Source organism: Calonectris borealis, chromosome 8 (assembly GCF_964195595.1).
Source record: "Calonectris borealis chromosome 8, bCalBor7.hap1.2, whole genome shotgun sequence".
NCBI lineage: Eukaryota > Metazoa > Chordata > Aves > Procellariiformes > Procellariidae > Calonectris > Calonectris borealis.
This window is the reverse complement of record NC_134319.1, coordinates 20,217,597-20,245,460: the sequence shown is the minus strand read 5'-3', so window position 1 is coordinate 20,245,460 and position 27,864 is coordinate 20,217,597. Positions and strand designations below refer to the sequence as shown.

General features: G+C 40.2%; 1 protein-coding gene across 1 annotated transcript; it reads left to right on the top strand.

Moving 5' to 3' along the window:
* The first annotated feature begins 91 nt into the window (after positions 1–91).
* CNN3 (calponin 3) lies at positions 92–26,556 on the top strand. Its single transcript, XM_075156340.1, has 7 exons — positions 92–308; positions 21,217–21,338; positions 21,787–21,853; positions 23,224–23,361; positions 23,877–23,993; positions 24,743–24,889; positions 25,440–26,556. Exons 1-7 carry the CDS (start codon positions 252–254, stop codon positions 25,785–25,787), a joined length of 996 nt encoding a protein of 331 aa, XP_075012441.1. The 5' UTR covers positions 92–251; the 3' UTR covers positions 25,788–26,556.
* The last annotated feature ends 1,308 nt before the right edge of the window (positions 26,557–27,864 follow it).

Genomic DNA, 27,864 nt, shown 5'->3' with positions numbered 1-27,864 from the left:
GGCGGGGCCAGGCGGGGCGGGCGCCCCTCCCCCGCGGCCGCGCGCCCCCTCCCCAGGCGGGCCGGGAGGGGCTGCCGCAGCCCCGCGCCCCGATTGGCGCGCGGGCGGCTCCAACGGCCGCGGGGAGGGCGGCGGGGCCGGGCCGTGAGGGAGGGACTAGAACTTTCCGCGGCCGCGGGCGGACTCTCGCCTCAGCCCGGAGCCGCCAGCGCCTGCGACCAGCGCCCCCAGGCAGCGGGGAGACCGCCGACATGACCCATTTCAACAAGGGGCCCTCCTACGGGCTCTCCGCCGAGGTCAAGAACAAGGTACGGGCGGCAGCGGCGGGGGGGGGGCTCGACCGGGCTTTGTCTGCGCCGGGCCGGCGGGGGCGGGACGGGGCACGACGCGGGGCTTCGCTGCCTCCGGCTCCCGGCGGGGGTCCCCGCCCGCCCCGCGCGGTGGCGGCACGCGAAGGATGCTCCCGCCGCCGGCCCCGGGGCAGCGCTGCCTCCGCGGCGCCGCTCGGGAAACTTGCTGCTGCGGCGGGGACCGGAGAGTTGTCAGCGCCGGGCGGAGCCGCGTGCGGCGCCGCGTCCCGCGCTGCCGCCTGGGCTGCACCTGCCCCGCCGGCAGCCCTGGCTCGGGACGTCCCGCTCGCCCCTGCGGGCACCGTCCCCTCTCCTCTCGCCGGACCGGGCGGGGCGCGGCGCTCAGACCCGCAGCCGTCCCAAGCCCGTGCCGCGGCCGGCGGAGCGGAGCGGGTGAGAGCGGCGGGCAGTGCCGGCCCCGCCGGGGCAGGGCGCAGCCGGCCCGAGCTGAGCGGAGCGGATGAGACGCGCGGCGCGTCCCGGCCCCCCGCGCGGCGCATTCCAGCCGCATGACATCATGGGCACGGGCGGCGCGCGGCCAATCGGCGTGGGCCCCGCACAGACCGCGCATTGTCTGCCCGGCGCGGCCCCGCCCCGCCCCGCCCGGCGGGGGCACACAAAGGCGCGCGGGGGCGCCTGGCCTCGCGCCTCTGGGGAGCGGGCGCTCGGGGGTCCCCGGCCCAGCGGTGGCGGGGCCTTCCCGGAGCTCTCCTCCCTGCTGAGAGCGCCGCCAGCAGGGAGAGCACCGAGCGGTTGCTGCTGTGACAGGGGCTTGTCACAGCACCCGGTGCTTTGGTTTGCAACAGCAAAAAAGTCACCTGACAGTAGCCAAGCCTGCGCTGCCGGAGAGGTGTGCGCCTTTTGTGCGTTGTTTTCCTGAGTTGCTCTGACTTGTCTTTGATTTTTCTCATATTCTTTGGAACAAAAGGTACTTATGTTAGTGTCCTGTTACACAGAGTGTTACCTTGCAGCAAACAATTACCTGGTAAGAGGAAAAACCTTTGCAATAAAAATTACACTGGTAAACAACTAGGGATAAGTTGGTGCTCTGTGTCTTTATTCACAGGTTTAAATTCTAAACGTGGTATTTAATAACTGGTTATTTCACACACATGTCTGGTTTCAGGCTTCAGCAAATCCCCAAATCCTGTTTTGCTTGTGGCTGAGTAGAAAGGGGAAGAGGGAGAAAAGTAGTTTGCTTTAAACATTGTAATTTATGCAGAAAGTCTAAGTTAATATGTTGGAAACATCACAAAATACACTTTTTTTTTTTTCCTTTATTGGCTTTCTCAGGATGGTTGTGGGGTTCTGCTGCAAAGTTTGATGACGTCATGTAATCAAATGTCTTCCAGAGCGATTGCTTCCAACGTTTAAACTTAGTGATTTATCTACACTATTGCAGTCTAAAAAAAGACAGTAAAACATACGTTGTGTATTATTGCATGTGAATTAGGAAGAAAGTAAATGCTCTTCTACTTTAAAAAAAATCAACAGAATCATATAGGCTTAACAGTGAGCCCCTTACTGGGGACAGAATAGGAAGGAGTTCTTTGTTCTTTCTTTCAGTTTCTTATTGTCATCAGCTTCCTTAGGGCCTCCTGAGAGGAACTGTTCCAAGCCCGTGTGTTAACAGACCAGTTTGAAACTGGTCTATTTCATGCCTTTATGCGAAGAGCCTTCTACTTTATCTTCCTGAATGTTATTTCACTCACTTTCTCTGCTTTCTTCAATGCAAATGTTGTGGAGGGATGGATGTTCTGTGGCAGCTTCAGTTTACTTGTATGCAGGCTTCTGCTGCAGTCCTTGGAAATGTCAATGTGCCATAAAAAATTATTCAAATGCACCAAAGACAAATGAACTCATCTCCTTTAAATAAAACAAGTGAACAAAACAAACCAACCAACAACAACAACTCCAGCAAAAGATATGGCTTTGAACTTTGAGAATGTTGCTCTTACTGTAAGAGATCAAATTTCGAAGCAGTTATGTTATAGACAGATATATTGCGTACCTCCTATCTAGTATCTTGCATGGGTCAGTGCATTAGTTGTGTATCTGTTTCTAGAGGATCAGAGAATAATGTCTCTGTAGAGATCAGAAGTTCCTTTTTCCAGATCCTTCTGTCTCATAGAGATTTGAAGAACATCATCTAGTTTCCAGCTCCTGGTGGACCATTTTTTGCTACTGATCTTAATCATGCTTTCTAAAACACTGACCTTCGTGCAAACTATTGTGTTATGGGTTTTTTTTATGTGCTGTTGGTGTAATGTTTGTAAGTAGCTGTGGTACCTCCCTGCTTGAATGATGGTGAATGTTAGATGCCCTTGTTTGAAATTTTCAGTGCTAATCCCACAGCAGTATTTTTCTGCAGAAAACAGACGTGTTGATAGCTATGCTGCTTGAGGGCCCAGCTGTGCTGGGCAGAAAAGTCTCTTGGTTTTGATTTTTATTCTTTATTTTCCCATTTGGCATTGTATTAGTGTTCAGAGAGACCTTTTGTTTGCTATGGTATTTGAATAGATGAATATAACATGTCTTGATGCTTTATAAGAATTCTATTTAATTGATGTTCAAGATTCTGTCTCTAAGCTTAAAATCTTTGTTTAGTTTGGTGTTTAGGGCTTTTTTTTTCTTTCTTTCTTTCTTTTTTTTTTCTTGTCCTTTTGAGGCTCCACCCTTCTCTTGTTTTGCTCCTTACCTTAGTTCACACTAATAAGGTGTCTGGTCTCTGTTATGGATCTCTTTTCCTCATTCCTACAAAGAAAGGGTGGAATTTGTGTACTGGTTCCCAGCTGTAAGGAAACTTGTCTGCATGAGAAATGTGTAGGTAGTCAAACTAGTGTAATCCCTTTGAAGCTGATTCCCTGTTTACTTGAGATCACAGAAGATACTTGATCCAAAACAAATATTCAGTGAGGAGCCCTTTAAGCTGATTGAAATGGATAGTTTCTTCTGCAGGCAATAAATGATTTTCTTCTTAAGCAATGGGAGAGTTTCTGCAGAACATGAATTTAGCATAGCTTGAGGTGATGATGCAATTAGATAAAGCTACAAACTAATGTTATATTTGTCTCTGATTTACACCTGAGGTAGGTAAGAAATTAGCAGAAGCTTTTGCTCCATTGTCTCGCTGGATCAGGTGTGGAGCAAACAGGAACACCAGGCAGAAGGAGAGGTTCCAGTTCATTCAGCTGCTTCCTAGTGACTCCACCCTTCCCATGGAAATGGTATTTGTATCGGGCAGGCATTTATCTTCTCCCCCTCTTATGTTTGATATGCTGCCAGTTTCATCTCCATGTGAAAGGAAGGATGGGCAGAAATATGATCTGTATGGGGAGTTAAACTTTGGGTAGCGTTTGGTTATCCTGTGTCTTGACTCTAGTCTTTGACCTTTCTTCCAAGCCATCCCCCTGTCAGGAAGCTGGCACTGGTCAGTACCATTTTCCAAACTTTTTAAAGACAGCAGAGTAACTGAGGTGAGTTGGTCTGTCCCTGCAGCTGCCACCCTGAAAGGTCAAGCGCTAGCGATATGGAGAAGGAAGGGAAACAAACTTTTTAAACTGGAAGCTGGTAGACAAACAAAGCTTGTAAACAAAATATCTCCCTATTTTGCAAGTGTGCAGGAGGGCAGTAGTACTTCCTGCTTTCCTTCTCGAGGGCAAATACGAATTAATGAAAAAGAAATGAAGTCTGTGGTGAATAATACTAACAAGTCCTAGATATGATTATTGTGTTCCTCCTGAAACTGCTGAGGAGAAAATTCTTGTGCTGTATTTCACTTGCTACAGGCCAAATAAACAGATTTAATTTCTTTGTCCAGAAATTACCCTTTTATGAATGTTTTTAACTGGGAACCAGATTTGAATAATTAACTTTCAGGTTTTTTTAATTGGTGATTTAATAGCTAGATTAAGTTTTGGCTGCCTGTAGTTGGACTGTTAGGCCCTCTCTTTCTTCTTTCTCACTCCTCCTTTCTAAACACTAATAATACCCTTTTCCTTCTTCAGATGTAACTGTTCCTACTATATACTTGTCTTACACTTCCACACTTCCTGTGGACTATTTTCCTTTTACAAACCTTTAGGTTTGCTCACTGAATTTTATGACCCTTATGTAAGAATGTTTGCTGGTAGTAAAGTATTTCTATTAATGTTGTCTAAAAGGATGTAATAAAAATGAAGACTGTATTGGATAAAGGCAATGAGAACTTATGCTTTGAGAGCAGAGGTGGATATCTTCTGTGATGATAAATGACAGTGTAGGATTTCTGCATTCCCAGTTGTCTTGTATGTACAAGTCTATATAGCCTGTAAATTAAAGATATTACTTCTTTAAAAGTTTTAAATAAAGTTCAGGTGTTTCATTTAAAATAAAATCGGCTTGTGTGACCTTTTCTATGATACAAATCCTAAGTTTGTTGCATGGAAAACAAATTAAAAATCCAATATTTTGATTCTAACGGTCAGAATATTATATTAGAAATATATACACTGACATTTTACAAAGGAAGTTTTAGAGGAAGTAGCAGAAGGGTTTTACAAGATCAAGCATTGAACTTCAGTTTGCTCCAATTAATTCATGGTTTCTGATAGTTGATCATAGCTCTTGAAGTTAACATTTACTAGCTAAATATCAGTTTCAATGTGCATAGCACTGAAATTTTTCTCTTTGTATCCAATTTCTGTATTTTTTCCAGAAAACTGTGAAATTTTTTCCAGCTAGGTCCAGGCTTTAGAATCATAGAATCGTTTATGTTGGAAAAGACCTTTAAGATCATCAAGTCCAATTGTTAACCTAGCACCGCCAAGTCCACCACTAACCATGTCCCTAAGCACTGCATTTATACATCTTTTAAGTACCTCCAGGGATGGTGACTCAACCACTTCCCTGGGCAGTCGGTTCCAATGCTTGACAACAGTTCTGGTGGAGAAATTTTTCCTAATATCCAATCTAAACCTCCTCTGGCACAACTTGAGGCCATTTCCTATCGCTTGTTACTGAGGAGAAGAGACCAACACCCACCTCGCTACAATCTCCTTTCAGGTAATTGTAGAGTGCGATAAGGTCTCCCCTGAGCCTCCTGTTCTCCAGACTAAACAGCCCCAGTTCCCTCAGCCGCTTCCCGTAAGACTTGTGCAATAGACCCTTCACCAGCTTTGTTGCCCTTCTTTGGACACGCTCCAGCAACAGATCTGCAGTTCAGATCAACAACTTCATAACTTTGTCTTCTATATTTATTGTCTTCCAGAAATCTCTGTGTGTTAATCTTCAAGCATCCTATTTTTTTAATAGCTGTTCCCAAACCTCCTTTATAATGAATGAATGAAATGCTGAGTGAAAACTTCTGCTATAGGTTTAGTCAAGAAATCTATCAACTAGATGCACAGAATGTATTCAACATAAGAGAATAGTAGTTAATAGTACAGTTTTGATAACTGAGTCAACAGCAAAACTGTCCACAAAACATAAATATGACAGTGGAATAATTCCATAGCTAAACTCACAGTCAATATTTGGCACAATAACTACATGTATCACTTAAACACATTAGTGATATAAACAATGAAAACTTTTATTTTGTCAGTCTTAAGATGCTTTTTTTCGCTGTATCAGCAACCAAATGATGAGAATTCTTCAATTTATTTACAATATCCCTGCTGGTTACTTCTTTCTGATGCTTAGTTTCACCTTGACTGACAATATTAAATTTCAGTAACTTAGGTTCAACAATACTTTGTAGAAAACAGTCCTGCTGCATGCTTCCCTCCACTTCCAAATCACGCGGTGTTCCTTTTTTTGGGCAGAAGCCTCTTATGCTTCTGAGAATGTGTTTGCCACCTCAATTGCTGAAACATGAGTTTAGCTTTTTGCTGGAAATTTTGCAGAGGATTTTTTTTAAAGAAAGCCAGTGAAACACTAGCTTTATTAAGCTGTAGTAACCTACTAATTTGTATTCTCCCAGTGTAAGATCCTGTGTGTGAAGAGTCCTCACATTGGTTGAGAAGCGGTATTAATGCAGTAGCCCTAATCAGTAGCTGCATGTTTTGGTTATATTTTTTTTTAAAGGAGGAAGGTATTCCAGCAGTGGGAAATCTTAACTACAGTCTCTCCATTCATCTTCATCCTTTACTGTCTACCTCAGTGTGTCTGCTCTGTCTATCTCAATGCGTCTAATCCATTTTGCTCTTTCACTGTTACTATCTCAGGACAGGACTGCTCTCTTGAGCATGTATCAGGTATAGGTTTCCAATTCTGTGGCTACTTCAACAGAAGTATTAATACTACAGCAGTAATAAGTAGACCTACTAACAGGTACAAACTAATGGTGATACAACCTATGTAGCATTGAGTTGACAGTTCATACCTATGATACATCTCTTTTTATGATAAACAGAAGCAAGTAATTTGCCATGGAAACACTTCCCTTGCCAGCAACTTGGATGTTAACACCCCTGTCATCTGTCTAAAGCCTCCTGTGTTTGTCAGCCAAGCATTGCCCATTCTGTGCACTTGTCCAAGCCCACGAACAAGGAGACTTTCCTTGGGAGCCCTTGCACAACCCCCGCTAGGCAGGCATACCCTATATCCAGTTTCATTGTTTGGTAGCCCCCAAGTAGGTGAAATAAAACAAACCTGTGAGAGTGGCTACCCTAGTGACATCTGGCAGCTGGTGCTGTAAACCACTGACACGGGAGTTAATTTCTTTTTCTCAATGGTTGAAATCCCCAGTAAACCTTGACATGCAATTGCCAAGTTGACAGTTGTCTTTTGGAGTCCTCATGTGTCTCAAAACTGTCACTTGGAACCGCGCGCAGCCGTTCTTGAACTGTGAAACACGTATTGCTGCCCCGTGTTAAGCCCTGTGTGAGGGATGTAATTTCCAGTTCCATCTCTTGGCTTACACCATTTTTTTTAGGAGGAAGGTGATGAATGGCATAGCTTAGCCGGGATTAGCTGCTGCTGCCTCATGAACATCAAAGCAGAGGTGGAGCACTAGACCAATCTGCTCCTGTGTGTGCATGAGGACAGCACAGATAGAAACTGTCACTGCGGCCGCCAGCAAAGCATGGTGCCTAAGTAAACTAAGAGTGAGGATGTTTGCTGTAAACCTTTGTTATGTTTAAGCTTAGGAACAACACTGTCTGCACTTTCAAATTTAAAGCACTTTATGTGAATTTATAAAATGTATTATAGTGATCTTGTTTCTGGTGGATTAATAAACTTTTACTAAAACTGGTGATAGAAAAACATAAAACTTGCTGAGTTAATGTTTAAGGGTGTGGAATAAGTATCAAGTCTTTGCATGGAAGCTCACAGTATACCTCCTATGGCCAAAACACCTCTAAAGAAAGCAAATTGAGTTTGACAGAGTCATGACAATTAAATGGGATTAGTAGTCTCAGAAAATAAGAAGTTTAATTTGCATTACAGTATTGCTTGCTTGTTTAAAATGTATAGATGAATGTGCTTTTTGTGTGGTTTCAGAGTTAGACTTAGTTTAAAATGTACAGAAAAATGCCTATTATATTCCTGTTGCTGAGTCAATACCCTTAAAAGATAGATGGATGCATGCACTGTTTTGGGATAATGGCACATCAGTGATTTTTTTTTTTCTCGCCTCGTCTTTTTTTCTGTAAGAACATTAATTTGGAGGCTTTTTCTTGCCTCTGAATAATTTATAATTTGCCTTGGAGAATAAAGGATAGAAACTTCTCTGTACTCAGAATTGTTAGCTTCTGTAGCTACATAACACCATATACACTGTGCATCTGACACATCCTTTTAAGGCAAACTTTGTAGAGATTCCCATCCCCTATGGAACTGTACAGGAAAGGCCCTCACTAAAAACAGGCTTGAGGCCAGGACACGTAGGGCAATTTGAAACAGATTTTTTCTAAGTGAGATCATGTGAAAATCCTTCTTTTTTCTTTAAGAGGAACTCCTGCTTAAAAATGCTTTTTGTAAGTATCTGATTCTAAACAACTGTTAACTTGTATAGCTATATTCAGCAGCAAATGCTCTCTTTTGGGTAAATATTTTTGATTTTGCAGTAATGCCTCAGAGTAACTTACGTCGTCGTTTCTATTTAGTGGGATTGAACTACAGTGTTTTACTCAAAAACAGTTTTGACTTTTTTCAGGTGGGTGGTTCTATGTTTGTTTTTTTTTTTTCCTCTAAAAAAACCCAAGCAAACAAAAACCCCCCTCAACAAACCTTCCCCCCCCCCCTTTTTTTTTCCCTCCTTAAACCAGTGCAAGGTTTAGTAGATATTAGGAGGGGAGACATAATTAAACTTCTTGTTGCTTATATAAAACCATCTCTTACCTGAAGCAAATACAATTCTGGATGTATAAATTACAAAGACTTGAAGGCGTTAGTCACACTGGAGGAGCTGGCAGTGAGAGAAGACCATTACAGCAAGGCATGAAGTGCTGCTGTCACAGCTACGGTCTAGTGCCCTGCTTGGACTCTCACCAAACTGCCTTACCCGGTTCCCAGCATGGGAAGCCAAGCGTGCTTTAAACCTTGGGAGTCTGAACTGCCTCTGGTCACTGATCCTCACTCCCTCCTGGCAACTGGACTTTAACCTTTTGATGCCTTTGCTGCTTCCCTTCCAAGTCTTGACCTGGTCTTCTGGGGTCTAAACAGGACTTTTTTTGAGGACTTTATTTAGGCAGACATCCTTTTGGTTACAGAGTAATCCTTAAGAGGTATAGTGAAGTGAAACTGCACGTGCCTTGTGCATACACCCTGCAGGACTTGAACACCAAGTCTTTTTCTAGATTTGGGCAAAAACTAAAGATTTCTGCACTTCCTTGGCTTAGTTTCCTTGCTGTTCTGAAATGCTTTTATGAAGCTGGGATCTGATCTACTGCCTTTAGTCCTAGCTGGCTGAATTATAGATGGATTCTAAACAAATTTTCCTACCCTGCTTTGCATGTTTTGGACCATGGCTGTTTCCAGAGTAAAACCGGACATTACTACTATAAAAACCGTACTTTGCTTTCCTGCTAAGAAAGCTCTCCTGTTGTATTGCTTTCCTGTTGATATTTCCACTACTACAGCCTCTTATTTATAGACAGAGAACATTATCTTAGTATTCCTGGTTTTGCTTGAATAAGAGTAATTTAATTGAGAAGTATTTTTCTGTTGTCCCTAATCAATTGACTAAATACTGGAAGCCTTGCCAGCAAAAGATAAGGCATAACAGACACTTGCATTTGGGAAGGGATTTGGTAATACTCAAATGTTCATGGTGAAAGCCAGCTCTTACCTTGCTGCTAACGGGAGCCCCACCATAACATTTCCCTTCTGTGCTGAGCGTGGACAGAGCACAACCCAGAGCTCCGGCCAGCACACACCAAGCAGAAGGATGCGCTGGAGCAGGACCTGTACTGTGGCTCCTGTTGAGATTCCCATCGCCTGACCAGCCTGAGCTACCACTGCTTTGGTTAATGTTATAACACTGCGTGGGATCAATTTGAAGTTATTGTATCTGAAAGTCAATAAAGTGTTATGTCAATGAAGCACATGTAGTTTAGACACATATCTAGTGTTCTAAGACTAAATGTTCTTTGCTTATTTTTGCAAGAAGCTGTCCCCTTACCTTGCTGACATCATTGTATTAATCATGCCCCAATAAAAGTAAAAAGTACAAGTAACTCTAAGAAAATAAAGACTATTGCTTTTTTACTATGGTCTGTCCTGATAGCATCCTTGGTCATTAATAAATGATGGTATGAAAATGTTTGTGATATGGAAAGGTACTTCTATTTGAAAGAATCTAGCAGGTTTTAATAAAAAGAATTAACAAAAAAGCTGTGAGATTAAACATCGGAGATAAAGAACTGGCCTTCGAATGGATGGAAAAGAACTGGAACAAAACATAACTAGTAAAGTTAGAGTTCAAGTTAGGGCACCCGAGCATTTTGTCCTACAGAAGAATAATGGACCCTTAAATAATTGAGGATTGGGACCTCTCTCACACTTCATTTGCAATACGGCATTGCCCACACATACTGCTGCTTGTGTGTTTCAAACCTATAGTGAATTCAGGTGTGCAGCGTAGCGAGACTACAACTTACCTTGTGGTATCCAGAGTTTTGGATGCAGTGTATACGTGCATCCCCTACCCACCCCTAGCAGTGCTAGCTGTTCTTCATTGCTGAAAAATGTTGGTTTAGGAGTTGCTACAGGGTGTTTAACCAGAACCTCTTTCTTAGGAGTTTGACTGTCTTTCCTAATTTAACAGTAGTACTTTCTTTTGTACTCATTATAAACTTCAGTGTAGCAGGCTTATGGCTTGATTTTTACATAACTTAAACTACATTTTCATTAAATAAAAAGTTAAGCTAAAAGTTCACCTAATCATAAACTTTTTAAAAAATATCTGTCCAGCTGTCTGCTATACAGATTTTATGATTTATGTAGAACTGCCTATAGGAGCTATGTAAATTTCAAATACTCTGTCTTACGTTTCTTAGACTTTCTTCAATAATCTTCTAAATTTCAATTGTAGTCCTTTAAAGATGGATATTATTACAAAATTAAGTAAACACTTTCTAATGTGTTTATGGTCATAACTTTTTTTAAATATCGCATTAATTGTAGATCATATTATTCTTACAACTTTTTTAATGTGGTTAAAGCACAACTTGCCTGGGTGCCCATATCCAAAATATTTTTGGATGTTTCCTGGGACATAGTTAACATTCTGTATCACCTACTGAACTTCAACCGGTCAGAGATATACCCGGGAAGGGGATAGGGGGGTGGAGGGCAGGGAGCAGCAGAAGGAGATTATTATGTTTCATTCTTTGTGCTGAATTCAGTCTTCCAATTTTTTTGGTGGTGGTAAAGCAAAACAATAGCATGAAGCAGCTGATAGGCAAGATCTTCTAAAGCTTAGGGTGTGAAACCTTAGCAACCTGATCTAGTTGAAGATGTCCCTGCCCACGGCAGGGGGGTTGGACTAGATGACCTTTAAAGGTCCCTTTCAACCCAAACTCTTCTATGGTTCTATGAAATCTGCATTTCTTGTGCTTCTGCTAAGAAAACTGGATATGGGCAAAATTACCTCAACCAGAAAAATATGCTATGTGTGAATTCAGAGATTTTGATCTACTACCTGCATGAAAGATGAATCTAGGCAGCCTTTGCTATCTAGTAGAAGCTAAGGAACTTCTCAAGAAATCACATCTTTCATCTAAATTACAAAAAACACAGATTGAATCCTTTTGTGCAAGGATGAAGTGGTGGCAAGAATGAGAGAAATCTGTATTTTCCTTATGAATACTTATCACAGGCACCTCAATTAACCTGTTCAGCTAACGTGAGTTCATGGAATTAAATCGGAGCAGGCTGACTGGCGACCAGATACGGTCAGAGCAGTCGGTGGGAAACACTGAGCGCTATTACCTGGGAAATGCCTGTTACCTTGGGACCTGCCATGTCATCTGGTTCATTTATCAGTCAAGCCTATGCCTGGGATCACAAGTGGCAGTGAGCAGGCAAGTGTCTGAGATTATTGGGTGGGGGCAAAAGAGACGTGAAAGCAGCAGAGTCTTGAGGTTTACCTTTCAAAAAGGCTCTGAGAACATGCAGCATGGACTCTGCCTTTGCTGGAGAGGCAGAGGGAATGTATGTTTAGAGTAACATTTAGCAAAGCTTGCATCAACAGACTTCAGTTTTCTTTAGCTAACTTTTTTGAGAGGTATGTTTGAGTTACTAATTAGCCACTTGCTGATGTAAAACACAATCCCTCTGTTGTTGGTAAGTGAAGAGGGTTTGAAGAGAAGGAAAAAGGTGTGGAGAGAGACTCAGACTAAAATAATCAGATTTTGTGGTCCTCTTCAGAAGGTGAAGTTAGAAGACTTGTCAACACGGTTGGGCCTTGGGGAAGGGCTACAGAGTCACAATACAGTTTGCTTGTAACATAACATATTTTAAAAGCTGTTCTGTTGGGGGAGAAAAATAAGTAAACTTGGAAGAATATATAATTTCCTGGATTGCTGTAGTAGCAATAGATTAGAAAAGTAGTCTCAGAAAGATACAATGATCATTGATTACTATTTCTGTTTGCAGGCTTTGAGAACTACCGTTCCAGCAGAGTTACAGGAGAAGTTGTCTCAGGAGACGCTTCCTGAGGAAACTACTAGGAAAACTAGGTTGTGTTCAGATTTTTTGGGTTTTTTTGTTGTTTATGCTACGGATTGTTCTGTTAGATTTTTTTTTTTTCCCCCCCACAAAACAAGAGCAACTTCAGGTATCACTGAATTCTGTCAGTACAGCAGGTTACCAATATTTTCAGAGCAGCACTCAGCATGTTGTTTCAGAAGACATCACTGCTAGTGATGTCGGAGCCTGCCCAGATCTGCCGTGTCATACCAGAGCTCAAGCCAGTCTTACTGGAGGCAGATTTCAAAGCATGGAGAATCTGTTCTCAGGGAATAACAGGTTTTTGTGCACCATGTTGGATCAACACTCTCTTAGCTGAGAAGAAACTTCCTATCCCAGTGCTTTTTTAAATGGAAACAGCAATGATTTCAAATAATAGGTAGTGAATATTACTGAAACTATGTTCTGCGAAGAAATTTAAACTGTTCAGCAATACACAGACTAAAGATACAGTGTAAAGGGACTTGATATCAAGAATGTACAGTGGCAGGACCAGAAGGCGCTACAGTTGAAAGCGGAAGCTGATGACTAAGGAGAGTTGGAGTTACAAGCCAGAAAACTGTGACTATGACAAGAAACGATAAGAACAAGAAATGTGAGAAAAACTGAGAGAACAGATTTGGATGGCTGAGCGCGTTGCAGTAGTACAGCTATGGCAGTGCCAATTCAGTCCAAGGGCAGGCATATATCGGAGTTGTTAGCACACTCTGAGGGACGAGATGGTGGTGTTTGCTTCTTGAATAGTTTGCAAGCTGTCACAAAATCATACTAGACAGCCAGCGAGTAGAACACTTAGTTCTTCCAGCCTGCTGATCTGGCAACAAACGCAATGCATGACTACAGGTATCTTACTTGTAAGATGACTTGGAAACTTTGAGGCATGACTTGTCCTTACTTCACAGAGTTTAAACTGGTGCCTATGGGAAGAATGCCAGGAATTTTGAATTAGTGCTTATCCATCCCTCCTTTAAAGATTGTAGCGTAAATTTTGATTTACAGGGACAACAGTGAGGTGCTGGCAAGTTATCAATTATGCTACACATAACAAAAAAATACTGATGAATATTAAGCAAAACGGATACAGCTGTAAAATTTTTGTGCTAAGTAGTGTAGTGGGATAATATCTTTCAATATTAGCGTTAACACAGTGTGCTCTCTGCCTTTCTGTACAACAGTCTATAATGACAGAACAAACTACGTGTTCAAATACCAGGGCATACTTAATGGTGGCTTTCAGTTTTTGAAGTACTTTCCCCTTTGGTTTTCATCTGGATTTTTACATTCCCTTTGCCTTTGGGTTTCTCTTGCACAAATATGCCTCCTCTGACATTCACTTTTGCATGCAGTCCTGGTCAACATATGTGAAATTACCAGGGAATTTTAATTTGTCCTTATGATGAAAGGTCGTTGGGATTGTAGCTCCACTTGACAATAACCTTGGTACCCTGTCACTCCCTCTTCTCGCCCACTTTCAGTAAAAATCAAAACCTTGTATTTTCCCCACTGTCTTACGTTCTCTGTCTCAACTCAAAGAGTATGCCATTTATTTATTCTATGACTAAATAACCACTCTGTTGGCAGACAACTAGAACTGTTCTGCAGAAAAATACTGATTATGTCCTTGTCACTCTCCCTCACCTCTGAAGCTGAAGATTAGATATGTACAGTAATCTATTTACACCATAGAATTTTAACCAGAAAGTTTTAACTCAGTTGTATAATTTAAAAAAAAAAAAAATCTAGAAAACCTCTCTTCCTACTTACGAGAAGAATGCTTACTGTTCTGTGCCTTTTTCTTGGTCATTTGCATAACCAGTAAGCTCTTAACAGTTTTTTGTCCAGATGTTTTGCTGTGTAAATTTTAGATGTGAGATTCAGAACTGTGTTCTGGAACAGCAGGTGATGAACAGAATGGGGAGCTCAGGTACCAGTAGCTGGAATTCTAGAGAATAATTTGAGACTGGCTGTGTAGTGTGTCTCACTCCCACTTCTGAGGGGCAAGGGCTTCCGAGAGCCTCTGCCTTGATGCCAGGAGATAATTATGAGGGTAGTACTTACTTCAATGTAAAGGATGTTTGTAGGCACCACTGAAACTGTAAGAATTCAGTTTCACTCAGTTCCGAATTAATAAAAATTGAAAAGTTGATATAGGAACAAATTGCTGTTTAAAATTTAAACTGTACAACTTTAGGTCTTAAAAGCTGGAGTTTTCATTTAGTTACCTTTATTTGCTTTCAGTATTTTATGACCTAAATAAAGTGTAAAAGTAAAATTAACATTAAAAACCCTGGCTAGACCTGGATTAAATTCAGTATGAGATGAATATGCTCCCATACTTATTAGAAATCCAGTAAGCTTTCTCTACTTGATCTTTTTTTGACAGAAAAACTGGTAATTTTGTGTCACTTCAAGCAAGGGTATGGGCCACACCAAATTTCTCCATGTGAAGAATATTAACATCTAAAACTTAGGGCTTTATTTATTTTTCTATTCACTTTAGTGAAAAAGTGTATGTGTAACCTCTTCATATACTGTCCTGGAGTAAAGTCCTCACTATTTCTCTTTCTGTACCTGGCCCTGTACTTTAGTTATCTTGAAAAACAGCAACATACAACCTATTTTGCTGCACTTTTATATGTTTTTAAACCTTAGGTTTTGTTGACAAACACAGTTCCTGTGAGAGAGTTGTTCACTCATTTTGACAAGTGCATCCTTTTATTGTTAAAACTTTTGACCAGAGAGCAGTTTCTTCAAATGCTTACTAGTACTTTAAATTTAGCGTGCTGCATGTTAAACATTTGACCCCTGCTGTGGGGGCCTAAAGCCTGAAGCTTTAGTCGAAAGTTTCATCAGAACTAAGAATTGCGAGCTGTTGTGACATGATGGGTAACTTTGAAAGTTATATTTTTTTATACCTGCTTTTTACCTTACTAAGTTTTCTGTTAGTCCCAGTGACTTGTAAAAAGCTATGCAGTGTGCTTAAACTCTTTCTGGAGATAGTTACAGTGTTTTTCCAGAGTAGCAGCAATAAAGACGGCTGAACTCTTAAACTGGAGATTTGGCATATATGTAGCCTGTAGTGTACAGTGTGTACTGTGTAATTTGGAAGAGATTAGTGTAGAAGGACAACTGAAAATCCACCATATGATGTCATTTATGCTGTGAAATACTGGTTAACATCATCACTCAAACTTAGCATGCTACAGACATACTGAGTAACTTTAATGATCTGTCTGTGTCCCTTGAAGTTGGCCAACATAACTTTATTTGTTTCCAGGAATCCATACACTTGATAAAAACAGTGATGACTGCTGTTCATGTACTACAGATGGAGGGAGGGGTTTTACACTGTAAGAGGTCCCAAACAGCAAAGTCCTACCTGAACAGAACAAGATGCGAGAATCGGGTGTGAAGTTGCCAGAGGAATGAAGTTTAACCCAAGGATTCTAGCCGTAGGCATACATTGGCATAAATGTATGTATATCACATCACCTGCTAGTTATTATCTGCATCTGACATTCAAAGATGAAACTTGGCATTTAAAACAGGAATCACCTAGTAAGAGGAAAAACTGACTTCTTGGTGTCCTAAGTTCTATCCCCTCTGTCCTTCTACTCAAAGACCACACAACACAACTTCAGCCCTACAATTGAAGTGCATCCGTTTTAGGAAGTACAGAAGAAGTGTTTACTTTAATTTATCTGTAATAGAAGATTACTATACTGAAAAAAGATATTTTTAGCTAAAATACTGGTATTAGTATAATTGGGGTTTGCTACTTCTTCTGCATCATTACTGAGGCAGTCTTTTATCCTGGCTGTACAGGGCAGATACTGTTTAGCAGCATAAGCATCTGAGACATTGTAGTTCCTCATAGACTTAAATTCGTGTCCTTTAGTAATATGTTAAAATTGCATGAATGTGTGTGAAGCTTAGGAAGAAGCCAAATTTAATGTGATATTAATTGGTACTAAAGAGTCTGAAGCTCAAAATGTTCTTCCATACCATGGAGAAGTTTTCCAGATTTCTGCTTCCTTCCTCATAAATTCAGATACAACTGGAGTATTCTGCAGAGTTGTAACTAACTAAAGTTGGTACTTTATACAGCTGTAGTTGAAAATGAAGGTGAATTTTTTTTTTAATCAAATTTGAAGCCAGTCCAAAAGGACAGTAATACACAAACCTAATTTTTCTGTAGCCTCTTCTTGTGACTTACAGTAGCAAAGCAATATGTATTGTCAGTCTTCTGAAGACTACTTGTAGTAGAACTATTACATTTCTACTTATAATTATTCAAAAGATTGCCTTTCAGTTAATCGTCTAATTTTGTGTAGTTTTTTCTATACTGAATACAAAGACAACTCTTCCGCAGTCAAGGAACTTTACTAACACTCAAGACCTTGTAAAAGGCAAGTAACACCTAGTCTTTTCCTCCCACAACTTTAGATCACCTATAATTTTGACCACTTGTATAAACTTTAATTTCCTTTCAAAGATATTTCTAACTATTAAATCTGTATCTCTGAAGCATCAACAAAAAGAGTAGCATTTACAGCTTTATATATCCTCCAAGATTTGTCAGAACAAAGTAAAGAAATTAACAGTTGGCTTCCTGCTATCTGGTTTTAAACTTGTATAAAATCTTTATATCCATTGCTATGATTGAATCTTTTCTACAGTGTTCTGAAACTGTAGCTTTTTTGATGGCACCAGTGATGAATACTTTGAATGAAGCTGCTTAGCTACTGCTTTCATCTTTAGTAGATGATGTTTTCTTTTGCTATGGACTTGTAAGATTTAAGTATCTTCCATGAAATTTCAGTACTTAAAAAGGATCCAATGTTGGTATGTTGATTAGTAGTAATGGAAAAGGCCATAGCATTTTTTCATTTATGTCAAAGCTTCCAACTTCCCCTCGTAGATAGCAATCAAAGGAAAACTGGAACAGCTCTGATAGACGTGTGGAAAATGTGAAGTATTCACTAACTTGGTGTTACATAACTTCTGGTTGTGCCATCGGGAGCAAAAGAGCTAAGAATTCGAAGTAAGCATAATGCCTCACTTCTGGTAGTACCTGACCTGTCACCCTCCCTGTTTAACCCCTTCTTGTCTCATGTTTAAAACCAAACTCTTAAGTTTCTGTCTTTAGCTTTTCAGATAGAGTATAATTTTCAAAGAAACTATCACCACACTTGACTTTTTCTAACCTAGTTTCCCACCATTTCAAAAATCAAAACAAAAACTTTACCATATTTAAGTCAAACTGTACAGTAGTGAAGAGAATTCAGAAAATCAGCAGATTTAATAGTGATGCTTTTAGCGGCAATAAGACAAGCTTCCTCATGTGTATAAGCATTTTTTATTTCATCTCTCTAGATAAGCACTGTAGTGATACCCCAAGACACTTTAAAACCTCTCGAAAAACTCAAGATTTGAAGACATGAAAGTACTCCAACATGAAGTAAATACTTCTCAGGAGAAGAGATAAAATTCCATCCGATTACTTCTAAGGTCCCTAAGCAATGGGGGTAGCAATTTAATATTCAGCTCAGTTGTAATCTCGAATATGGAATGCACTTAGTATTAAATGAGGAAAATTTGGCTTTTTTTTTTTCCTTTATATGCTTGCCAAGAAAGATTAAAATAGCCACACTTGCAGAAGTCTTTAGGGTTCTCACTCTTACTGGCTCCCATATTTACACTCTTCTCTTTTTTTTTTTCTTTTTTTAAGTATTGGGAGGTAGGAGATAGATAGTCGCTGATCTTTAAAATGTGTCTCTTGATGGCATGATCACAGACTTGATTTCCTCTTTTTTTTAAAAAAAAAAAGTGATTACCAGTACTTAAAAATAAATGAATTGTAGAAAAATAAGTTGTAGAAGACAATTCCAGTTGTATTCCAGACAATTCCAACTGCAGGATGGCTAAATTATGACTTAGCATTTTGTTTAAGCTACACGGAAACAGAAACTGCATGAAATTTCAGAAAGCATAATGTTCGTTACGTTTCTAACTAACTAAAGACTTGTGGAAGAGATTAGCTTAAACCCCTGTCTGTACCCACATGCGTGTTAGAACAGTGATTTTAACGGAGTATGAACTGTCAACGTGCAAATGACCAGCCCAAATTGTATGCTGTCTTCTAACTGGAGTATCAGAACATACCAAGTTCTGGCCTTTCTACAAATCCTGGGGGTTTTTTTGAACTGGTGTACAGAAGCGTATTGCCTACTGTATGTCTCGTCTGTACACGTAACTTAAGATTTTATGGGCGAGATCACTTTTGAAAGATCTCTGTAGGTTCTGTAATGTGTAATAAGAGTATGATGCTATGTTTCATTCTTCTGGGGATGTTTTGGGATCTTTCTCCTTTGCACAAATACTTACTTTCACACAAAATAACTGACTCAGTCATGTCCAAGACTGCTGCTCTGTTTGAACAACCTAGTTGAGTTCTGCCAAATGTTCTGGGGGAGACAAATTAAGGCTGTGATCACATAAGCCTTGTTTCCACAGGAAATAAAAATAGCCATGAAAAGTAGTTCATAAGCTAATCACCAGGTTATGAAGGAGAAAGATGATAATCAGCTTCCTTATACACCCTTCTCAAGATGTTAACCTTTCTGGTAGCCCCTCAGAAAAGGGGCTACCCACCCTTTACTATTACTACCATCACTATAAACGAAGAATGTGGTTGTGCTGCTTCGCGGCAGCTTCCTCCATGCGCTGTGAACTTCAGCTAGCTTTTCTAGTCTGCTTCTCACCTTAGCTATCTAATATCCAAAAGATGTGATTAAAAAAAAAACCAAACAAAACCAAAAAAGTAGTCATGACATTTTCCTCACACTAGGTAGTATTACCTGAGCTTTCTTCCTTTTTTCTTCAGTGAAAAAAGGGGTATCTTGATTATTTTAGACCATGATTGGTCTAAGCACTGAGGTACTTCGTCATCTTGTGCAGAATATTACACAAAATTTTACACCTTAATCAAGACTGAATAAGAGAATGGGTTAGTCCATTATCCTGATCTGTAACTAAGGCACCATAGCACCACTATTACAAGTAGTCTATGGAAAATAAGTATTTCTCTGGCAAGTTTCTGAAGTAAAGCTAGAGATGCAGGAATTTTCCATTTCCCCTTAGAAGAAAGATAGAGAACAGAATACTGTAATTTTTCGTTTGGTCAGTTTGGAGTTGGGGATTACTAACACTAGCCAGAATGTAGCAATTGCCTCCGTCCAAGTAATTCAGATACGTTGGAATTACAATCTCATACAGTATAAATAGCTGCTAATATCTGGCCTTTCTGGGCTGAAGTCTAACACTACATGTAAAAAGTCTGAAATTTACATTTTGATCTGAATGTGAATGGCTTTACATGAGTTTCTTTTTGGGAACTTGTAAGTAATTGGTGTAGCTGAGCTGATTTGCCATTAGTTAGAAATACTGCAAGTACATTCTGTGCTTGCCTGTCACGTTTCTCACGGTAGCTCCCTCATTCTCCGTCTTGCTCGCTGACCCATGCGGGACAACTTCTAATAAAGATCGAAAAGCGTTGCCAGCCTCCATGCTAGTGGAATTTATTTACGCCATAAAATCTTGTGCTCAGATAACTTGTTTTGTTTTCAGAAAAAGTAGCAATGCTTTCAATGATATAATCCCTTTTCTCCAACTCCCCAATATTGAAAAGTATTGCAAAAGTAACGGGTTTAGGCTGAAGGAAGGTTGAGCTGCTTTTCAGTCTCTTCAGGGGAGGGGAATGAAGGGCAGAGAGTGTGGACCCCATTAGCTGCCAGCATCGTCGAAGTTTACTGGTTTTAAGCATTCCATTCACATGGATTGATTTCTAGTGACTGAAGCATAAACTGACACACTGAGTAGTGAAGTCTGAACATCTGGAAAAGGAGTTTTAAGTCACCTTGCTAACAACTCTGGGCCTCTGTTTGATGCCTTTAACTTCAAAGACCATTGCAGGTTTTCTCTGTCTAAAGTAACACTGCAGTAACTTTGCAATTAAGACATGAGATCACAGTTTATTCCATCAGAGTCTTCCAGCAAGGCCAAAGAAAAGAGAAATAGCAGGCATACTAAAGCTTACGTTTAAAAGAGCCACACACACAACCCCCAGAATCCCCAGCAAGATAACTCTCAATGTTGTAGCAACAAGGGGAAAACTTACTAGGTCATCTCCATTAATCATAACCTAGCTAAAAAAGCAAACCCACTATAATCTTTGGCTGAAAAACTTCGGATCTATTATATAAAAGTCCGCAGACATCTGCATCTGTAGTACTGATGTCATATGGCATGGCAATTCAGAATTCTTGTGTTAATAACACACTATTTCACTTTTGTACTTCCTGCTAAAGTACAACTTGGGTAGAATTCCGCCCCCCCCGCAAAAAAAAAAAAAAGTCGTCATTCCTCTGCAGCTGTCAAAAGACTGTTCACAAGCTCCAGCAATTCTTACAGTAGGAAGAACTGTTAAGTGCTTCAAAGCGCTGTTTGCAAATAAACATTTAGTAAAGCCATAAGCATTATAGTAAAAGGGATAAAGACTTACCTCTGTACTCTGATATTTAAAATACAGTACTGGATAAATGCTATAGCATATTCTTTGAAACAGATTTGGGGGGAAAGACTTGCAGTTTTCTCTCGTGAAGTAACTTTATAACTGCTTGTGTTACAGATTGCCCTGAAATATGACCCCCAGATAGAAGAAGATCTGCGTAACTGGATAGAAGAGGTTACAGGGCTGAGCATTGGTGCAAACTTTCAACTGGGATTAAAAGATGGCATAATCTTATGCGAGTAAGCATTTATTGAGTAACCTTATTTTTAGTAGCTTTCCACTTTTGAGGAACTAAGGAGGGACTTTCTGAAGACTCCCCTTCAAACACATCAACAATAGTAGTCAAAGATAGCTGACAGTAGGGTGGGAGACAGCTTCTTTGAAATTGTGGAGAAGAATGAAAACTTAAATCTCCTTTATATTTCAGCAAAGATTTCTAAGTATTTCTAAATTTAATGGTGAAGCTCTTTTCTATAATAATCAAATGGCACACAAAAATTCTTATGGTCTGTTAGACTTGTTAGACCTGAGATCTGAGCTAGGCACTCTGTATAAACCAAAAAATTAACGATTTTGATGAAACTAATGCAACTAATAAAGCATGAGTGAAAATATTATATAATGCCTGCACCGATGGTATAAGGATGAGATTTATTGTTTAAGCATTTCCTTTTTTCACCTCCCTAGGCTTATAAATAAGCTGCAGCCAGGATCAGTGAAGAAAATTAATCAATCAAAACTAAATTGGCACCAGGTAAAACAAAAAAAACCCCAAAACTACACCTCTAACCCCTCCAACCCCCAAACAGTTCTTTTGTTCTGTATTAACAAATTTGCTGTGAATATGGTACACCTTAAATCTTAATAGCACCAAGTTTTGCATATCATACATACACAACAGTTGAGAATACTGCATACATGAAAAGCATTTAACAGAAAGCAACTATAGCTGAGATGACTCATAAATGGCAGTTGAGTATACATGTTTGATAGTAGTGCTTTAGCTGTTAGGTGAAATTTCAGGTGGAAGAAGAACATAGAGCCGTGTAGCAAGGCCTTTTTCCAAGTTAAAAAAAAGCTGTTAACTTTTACATTAAATCCCAGCTGTGGTTTTCCATCCAGGCAGTGCTGCAAGGTGTTAGGTCAATAGTTTGCCTGTACCTGGACATTTGAGGTCACTGTACGAAGTGTCCTCCTGAGAAAGCAGCTGGAGAGGATGGGGAGGGGAAGGACCTGAACAGTCTCAGAAGAAATGGTTGTGTAACAGAACTCAGAAGACAATATGGTGCAAACTACAGTATGTATTTTATTTCAGCATATCCAGATTTGATTTCTTACGAGTGCTCTACCTAGCACTTCCCCCCACAAGGGACTATCAAAGGGAACGTGCATTTAGAACAAGCGTTGGAAGGGTTGCTGGTTAGGGTTGACTGCCTTTACTGTTGTTGGGTCTAGCTTAATACTGCTGTGTTAGCCTCTTGTTTTTATTGGCATTGAACACTTGTATTTTAAAAAAAGTTTTACTATCTCTTAAGACTTCGGAAGGAAGGATGAGATTTAGTCCTTATTCCTTGTACTCCATATTGCTTTCCAATTTCTACAGCGCACAGTGCTAAAAAGTGCTAATAAACCGCAAAAGCTTAGTTGAATTTGTCCCATGAGGTGAGCAAGCTAATACCTTCAAACTAAGTTAAATGTTCTTACTATCCATACATTTCTCTTTTTGTTTTACTCAAAATTATCAATTGCTGAAGTCAAATAGCATGGACGGTATGTCAAATTTTCCAATTTGAAGCAGGTTTTAGATCAGGATTTCTCTTGGAAGGGACAGAGTTTAGAGAGTTTTGTCATCAAAGCCCCCTCTAACAAAGTATATGATACTCACTGATGGGGAGATGCCAGGCTAGATAAATTGATTTCTGAAGTCAATATTAAAACTAACGAAAAATAATCTCAAACTCCCTACCAGTCACTCTTAACCACGCCAACTGTTTTGTCCAGTTTGCACAAGGCAGAGAGCTTGTGTAAACCAAGCAAAACAAACCAACACCAGAAAGCTTTAAAATTACTTAGTTTCTGAATTGAAACACTGAGTAGAAAACTGGCTTTTTTGTTTCTGTTTAGCTGGAGAACATTGGGAATTTTATCAAAGCCATCCAAGTCTACGGCATGAAGCCACATGATATTTTTGAAGCAAATGATCTTTTTGAAAATGGAAATATGACTCAAGTACAGACTACTCTAGTGGCACTAGCAGGTCTGGTAAGTATTTGTACCCCTGGAATTGGCACAAATCCACATGCCAGTCCAGGTGCACCCTTACCACTCATGTAAATACAGAAAACAACACACGGCCTGTCAGGAGGGGATAGATCTACTGTGAGTCTGAGATGCTGCAGAGGGTGCACTTCAGAGGGCTGTGTCCCACTGCATGCCTCCAGGGAAGGCCTGGAGTTCAGAGTTAGGATTCTTGACTGCAGATGGCCTTGTTCTGGAGCTGCATGTGCATACACAGAACCGGGGAGGCTCACAGGAGAAGGCTCATCCCTGCAGAATATCCTTCTGACGGGATACTTGGGTAGCTTTGGAGTGCCACCTTCAAATGGCATGGGGAACTGTTACCTCCTCTCACCCCTGACACAGAGAGTTTCTCATGAGAGATAAACCTGCTTGTGGCATCACTTGAGAGCCCAGAGTCAGGGCCGTAAAGCCAGTGTTCCAGTAGCAGAAAATATACTTCAAATGCTGAATACTCTATTTTCCATCTCCCTAAATAGGCAAAAACCAAAGGTTTTCATACTACAATTGATATTGGTGTCAAATATGCAGAGAAACAAGCACGAAGTTTTGATGCAGGAAAACTAAAAGCTGGTCAAAGTGTAATTGGCCTGCAGGTAAGTATGAAATTCAAGTTTGCAGTTAATCTGTAATATTTGAGAACAACTTTCTTGTTTTGATTAACTGATATATTTTTTATACAAAAACAGCTGCAGAATTACAGTATATTGTTATCATGGAAGGAGGTATGAGGTTTTAATTCTTGTAAGCAGTTGATTGGCTTTGTAAGCCCAAGTGACTGCCTGGAAGGTTTTTCTGTTTGTTTTAAATCTGCAATAAGAGTGATAAGGAGGAAAGGAACACCTAATATCAGCAGTATCATCTCTGTCCTCTAAAGTGGTGTTAAAGTAGGAGTCTTTGGATAGCTAAAGCTCCTTATATGGTAGAAGCTTTTTCTCTCTCCACTTTCCTTAATAGTCATAAAAGCCAAAATAACTGGCATAAAATCTTAAAATTCCTGTGATAGAGAAGTTGTGGCAGTGTAATTGAATCATTACTGTCCAGGGTAAAAGTTAATTATTACATTTTGATGCATACATCCATTCTAATTGCAATGCAGTTGGGTAAATGCCAGTCACTGAAATGCCTTAGGATGACAGTTGCCTTTATTTTTCCTTTTGAAGCTCAGTATGGAGAAAGGGTAATTTATAGCAGGTAGTGGTCAAGCTACAGGAGGAAAGCATGCACTGTGATTACTTTTTCCATCAGCCATCACAGTTACCAACCGTATTTGTTTCCTTAGACTGTGCTTGCTGTACAAATAAAAATCACTGTTTCTGTCCACCTCTTCCTTCCCCCAATAAAGATGGGCACCAACAAGTGTGCCAGTCAGGCAGGCATGACTGCTTATGGAACTAGAAGACACCTCTATGATCCAAAAATGCAAACTGATAAGCCATTTGACCAGACGACAATTAGCCTACAGATGGGCACTAACAAAGGAGCCAGTCAGGTAAGCAGGACTGCGTGTGACTTTTGTAGAGTCGTTACAACTCTCAACCTGGGAGAGCCCGGTGGGATAGGGGAGTCCGAGAGTGGCGTGCAGTAGCAGAGTCTAACTGGCAGCAGTGAGAGGGTACAGTTCAGCTGTGCTTTTATGCAGTAATTGAAGAACTTAAATTTCTTCTCACTAACCAGCGTCTTCTGTGCTGAATATCTTAAGACATAAAAATGACCTGGTGCTTCTAGAATTTCTGGCTGGCTGTGTTATACCAGAAGAAAACAGTAACTTCATTTCAAGTACTAACTAGACAGAGGCAAAAAAGCAGCTGCTTCTTGAGCACTACCTTAGTCGAAACACAGTATATTCTCTCCAAAGAGTGAAATAAATGGACCTTTCTGCAAGGACTTTCTTCTGTGACTTACCTACTAAGTGAACACATGCTTGTTACACTCTAATTCCTACTTTCTAGCACACCAGTAAGGTGTGCTATTGTAATCATAAATCTAGTAATGGCCGCTCTTGACCTTCTTACTGAACCTCTACAATCCTGTTTTATTAGGCTGGTATGCTGGCACCAGGTACCAGGAGAGACATCTACGATCAGAAGCACATATTGCAACCTGTGGATAACTCAACTATTTCATTACAAATGGGTACCAACAAAGTAGCTTCACAGAAGGGAATGAGTGTGTATGGGCTTGGACGACAAGTGTATGACCCCAAGTACTGTGCTGCACCAACAGAACCTGTCATTCATAACGGCAGCCAAGGAACAGGAACTAACGGGTCAGAAATCAGCGATAGCGATTATCAGGCAGAATACCCAGATGACTATCATGGAGAGTACCAAGATGACTATCAAAGAGATTACCATGGTCAGTACAGTGACCAGGGCATTGATTATTAGCTTTGCAAGAAAAGTTCAGTATTAGTCCATTATTTTATTCAGTAAGAACGAAACTAGCCTTGTGGAATTGTTACCTGTCTTTCCTACACACTATGCTTAATGTACCTGAAGAAATATTGCCTTACATACATTCCCTTTTCCTTTCTCTGCCCTTTCCCTGTCTAGTTGCCTTTAGTGCTGTAACAGTTGTAGTCTACAGCATAAACAATAACTGCATATGAAGTAAAAGGAATACTGTGAAAGGGGGAGTGCTCTTGTACAGTCAGGTCGTCTAATGAGGAGCTATGCATTTTCACAATCTCTACTTAAGTAGGTATTTACATACCACATTAAGCCTTCATTTTACGTATCTACAGCTTTTCTGTTTTCCAGATGAGATAAAAGAATTTCATGCTTAAAGTTAAATGTGGTCTTTGCCAGTTAAATCTAAGACATCACATTAGTGATTTAAATATCATTTATTATGTTTCTAAAACATTGTTTGCTAATGGTAAGTCCTGCATTAGACATGAGTGTGCATTTGTGATTGTGCATTCATTCCATTATCAACACTGACCAAACTCTTAGAAATAGTTGTCTTACTAAAAAGGGAGCTTGTACAAAGTCTTGAGCCAACAGAAGTCCCATGATTGATGGTGCATTTACCTTTTATTGTGCCATAATATAACCATGTAGAAATGCTTTTTCTTCCTTCAACTGTATTTATTGCCACACTTCTCAAACTGATCCCAGTGTATTTTTATAAATAAATATTTTTTTCTTAAAGGTATGTAGAAGATCCTGTCTCATTTGTTACGCTACCATTCTTAAAGATTAGATGCCACAGAAATTATTCCCAAATCAGCATCACCTTTGCCTGTGTTAAGGGTAATGTAGAACTGCTGTCACAGTTCGTGTTTTCTTTTCCATGGGATTTAATCCAACAACCTTGTAAAAATCTCCTGGGAGTGAGTGACAGTGACTTAACAGGAAAGGAATGCAGCTCCTTTACAGCAGAGTTCACTTCCCCTCTACATGACTGTGAGGTCATGACCAGAGATCCTTAGCTGTTCGCTAAATCCCTGCTCTTCTCTCAAGGCAAATGAGGAACTGCACACATTTAAAGCTGCCTCTGCTTCAGCCTATAACCTTCATACCATCACGTTCAGAACTCAAAACACTCTTGCTTCAGACTATGTAAAGAGATACCCCAACCGCTGTGCCTGCTGGTCGGCAGTCTGAGTTCTGAGTTTAGTTACCGACAGCAGAGCTTTATTCCTAAATGGAAAATGCTTTCTTCCTCACCGTGGAGTGCAGACAGGCTGTACTAATTTACCTGGGCTGTTTTTAACAGGAGAAAAAAGAGCATGCTATCAATGGGGGCCACTGTTGCTGATCCTAACCTTTGTAAAAAAAAAAAAAGGTATTTTAAAAGTATTTACTGCAGATTAAACTTATTTGCATTAACATATAAAATCTTTTACACTTGCAAGTTCTGGACTTGTAAAGGATTCTTCCCTCAAGCCTAGAATTGGTTTGTGCTTTGCTCCATTAGTTTCTATCATCTTTGGGTGTGACGTGATGATCTGATTTTCAGCTGACCTATTTGTTGAATAAATCTTAAGCTTATCAAAGAATTTAAATTTGAAAGGACCTCTGGAGGTCACTGGTCCAAGCCCTGCATCTGAAGCAAAAGAATTATTACCAAGATGTCTGTTAAGACCTACTCTTCCTGAACTATACTATTTCCCCCCCTTCAAAATAATAGCATTTAACAATTTAGAACTATTGTATTGAATGCTGAAAAGCAGTGCTATGATCAACAACAAAAGCTGTGTTGCTTTCATAGTTTGGGTGAAGGCAGGGTCTCTTTTTGAAGGCCTGAACCACGCCCTCGTACTCTTCCTGATTCCAAAACTTATGCTTTAAACTGCTTGCACATATTTATTAGGCATGTACTTGAACAGAGGAAACAAAACAACACACAAACTGTTCTCAATATGCCTGATTTCTTTCATCCACAGAGGTATCCAGTAGAATCATAACTGAATTAAGTGAGAGTTTGAAGTAGACACTAAAGAAGACCAAATGCAAACTG

Coding starts and splice junctions, on each gene's coding strand:
- CNN3 (XM_075156340.1), top strand. CDS start 252: ATGACCCATTTCAACAAGGGGCCCTCCTACGGGCTCTCCGCCGAGGTC. Junction 309..21,216: donor CCGCCGAGGTCAAGAACAAG/GTACGGGCGGCA, acceptor CTTGTGTTACAG/ATTGCCCTGAAATATGACCC. Junction 23,362..23,876: donor TAGTGGCACTAGCAGGTCTG/GTAAGTATTTGT, acceptor CTCCCTAAATAG/GCAAAAACCAAAGGTTTTCA.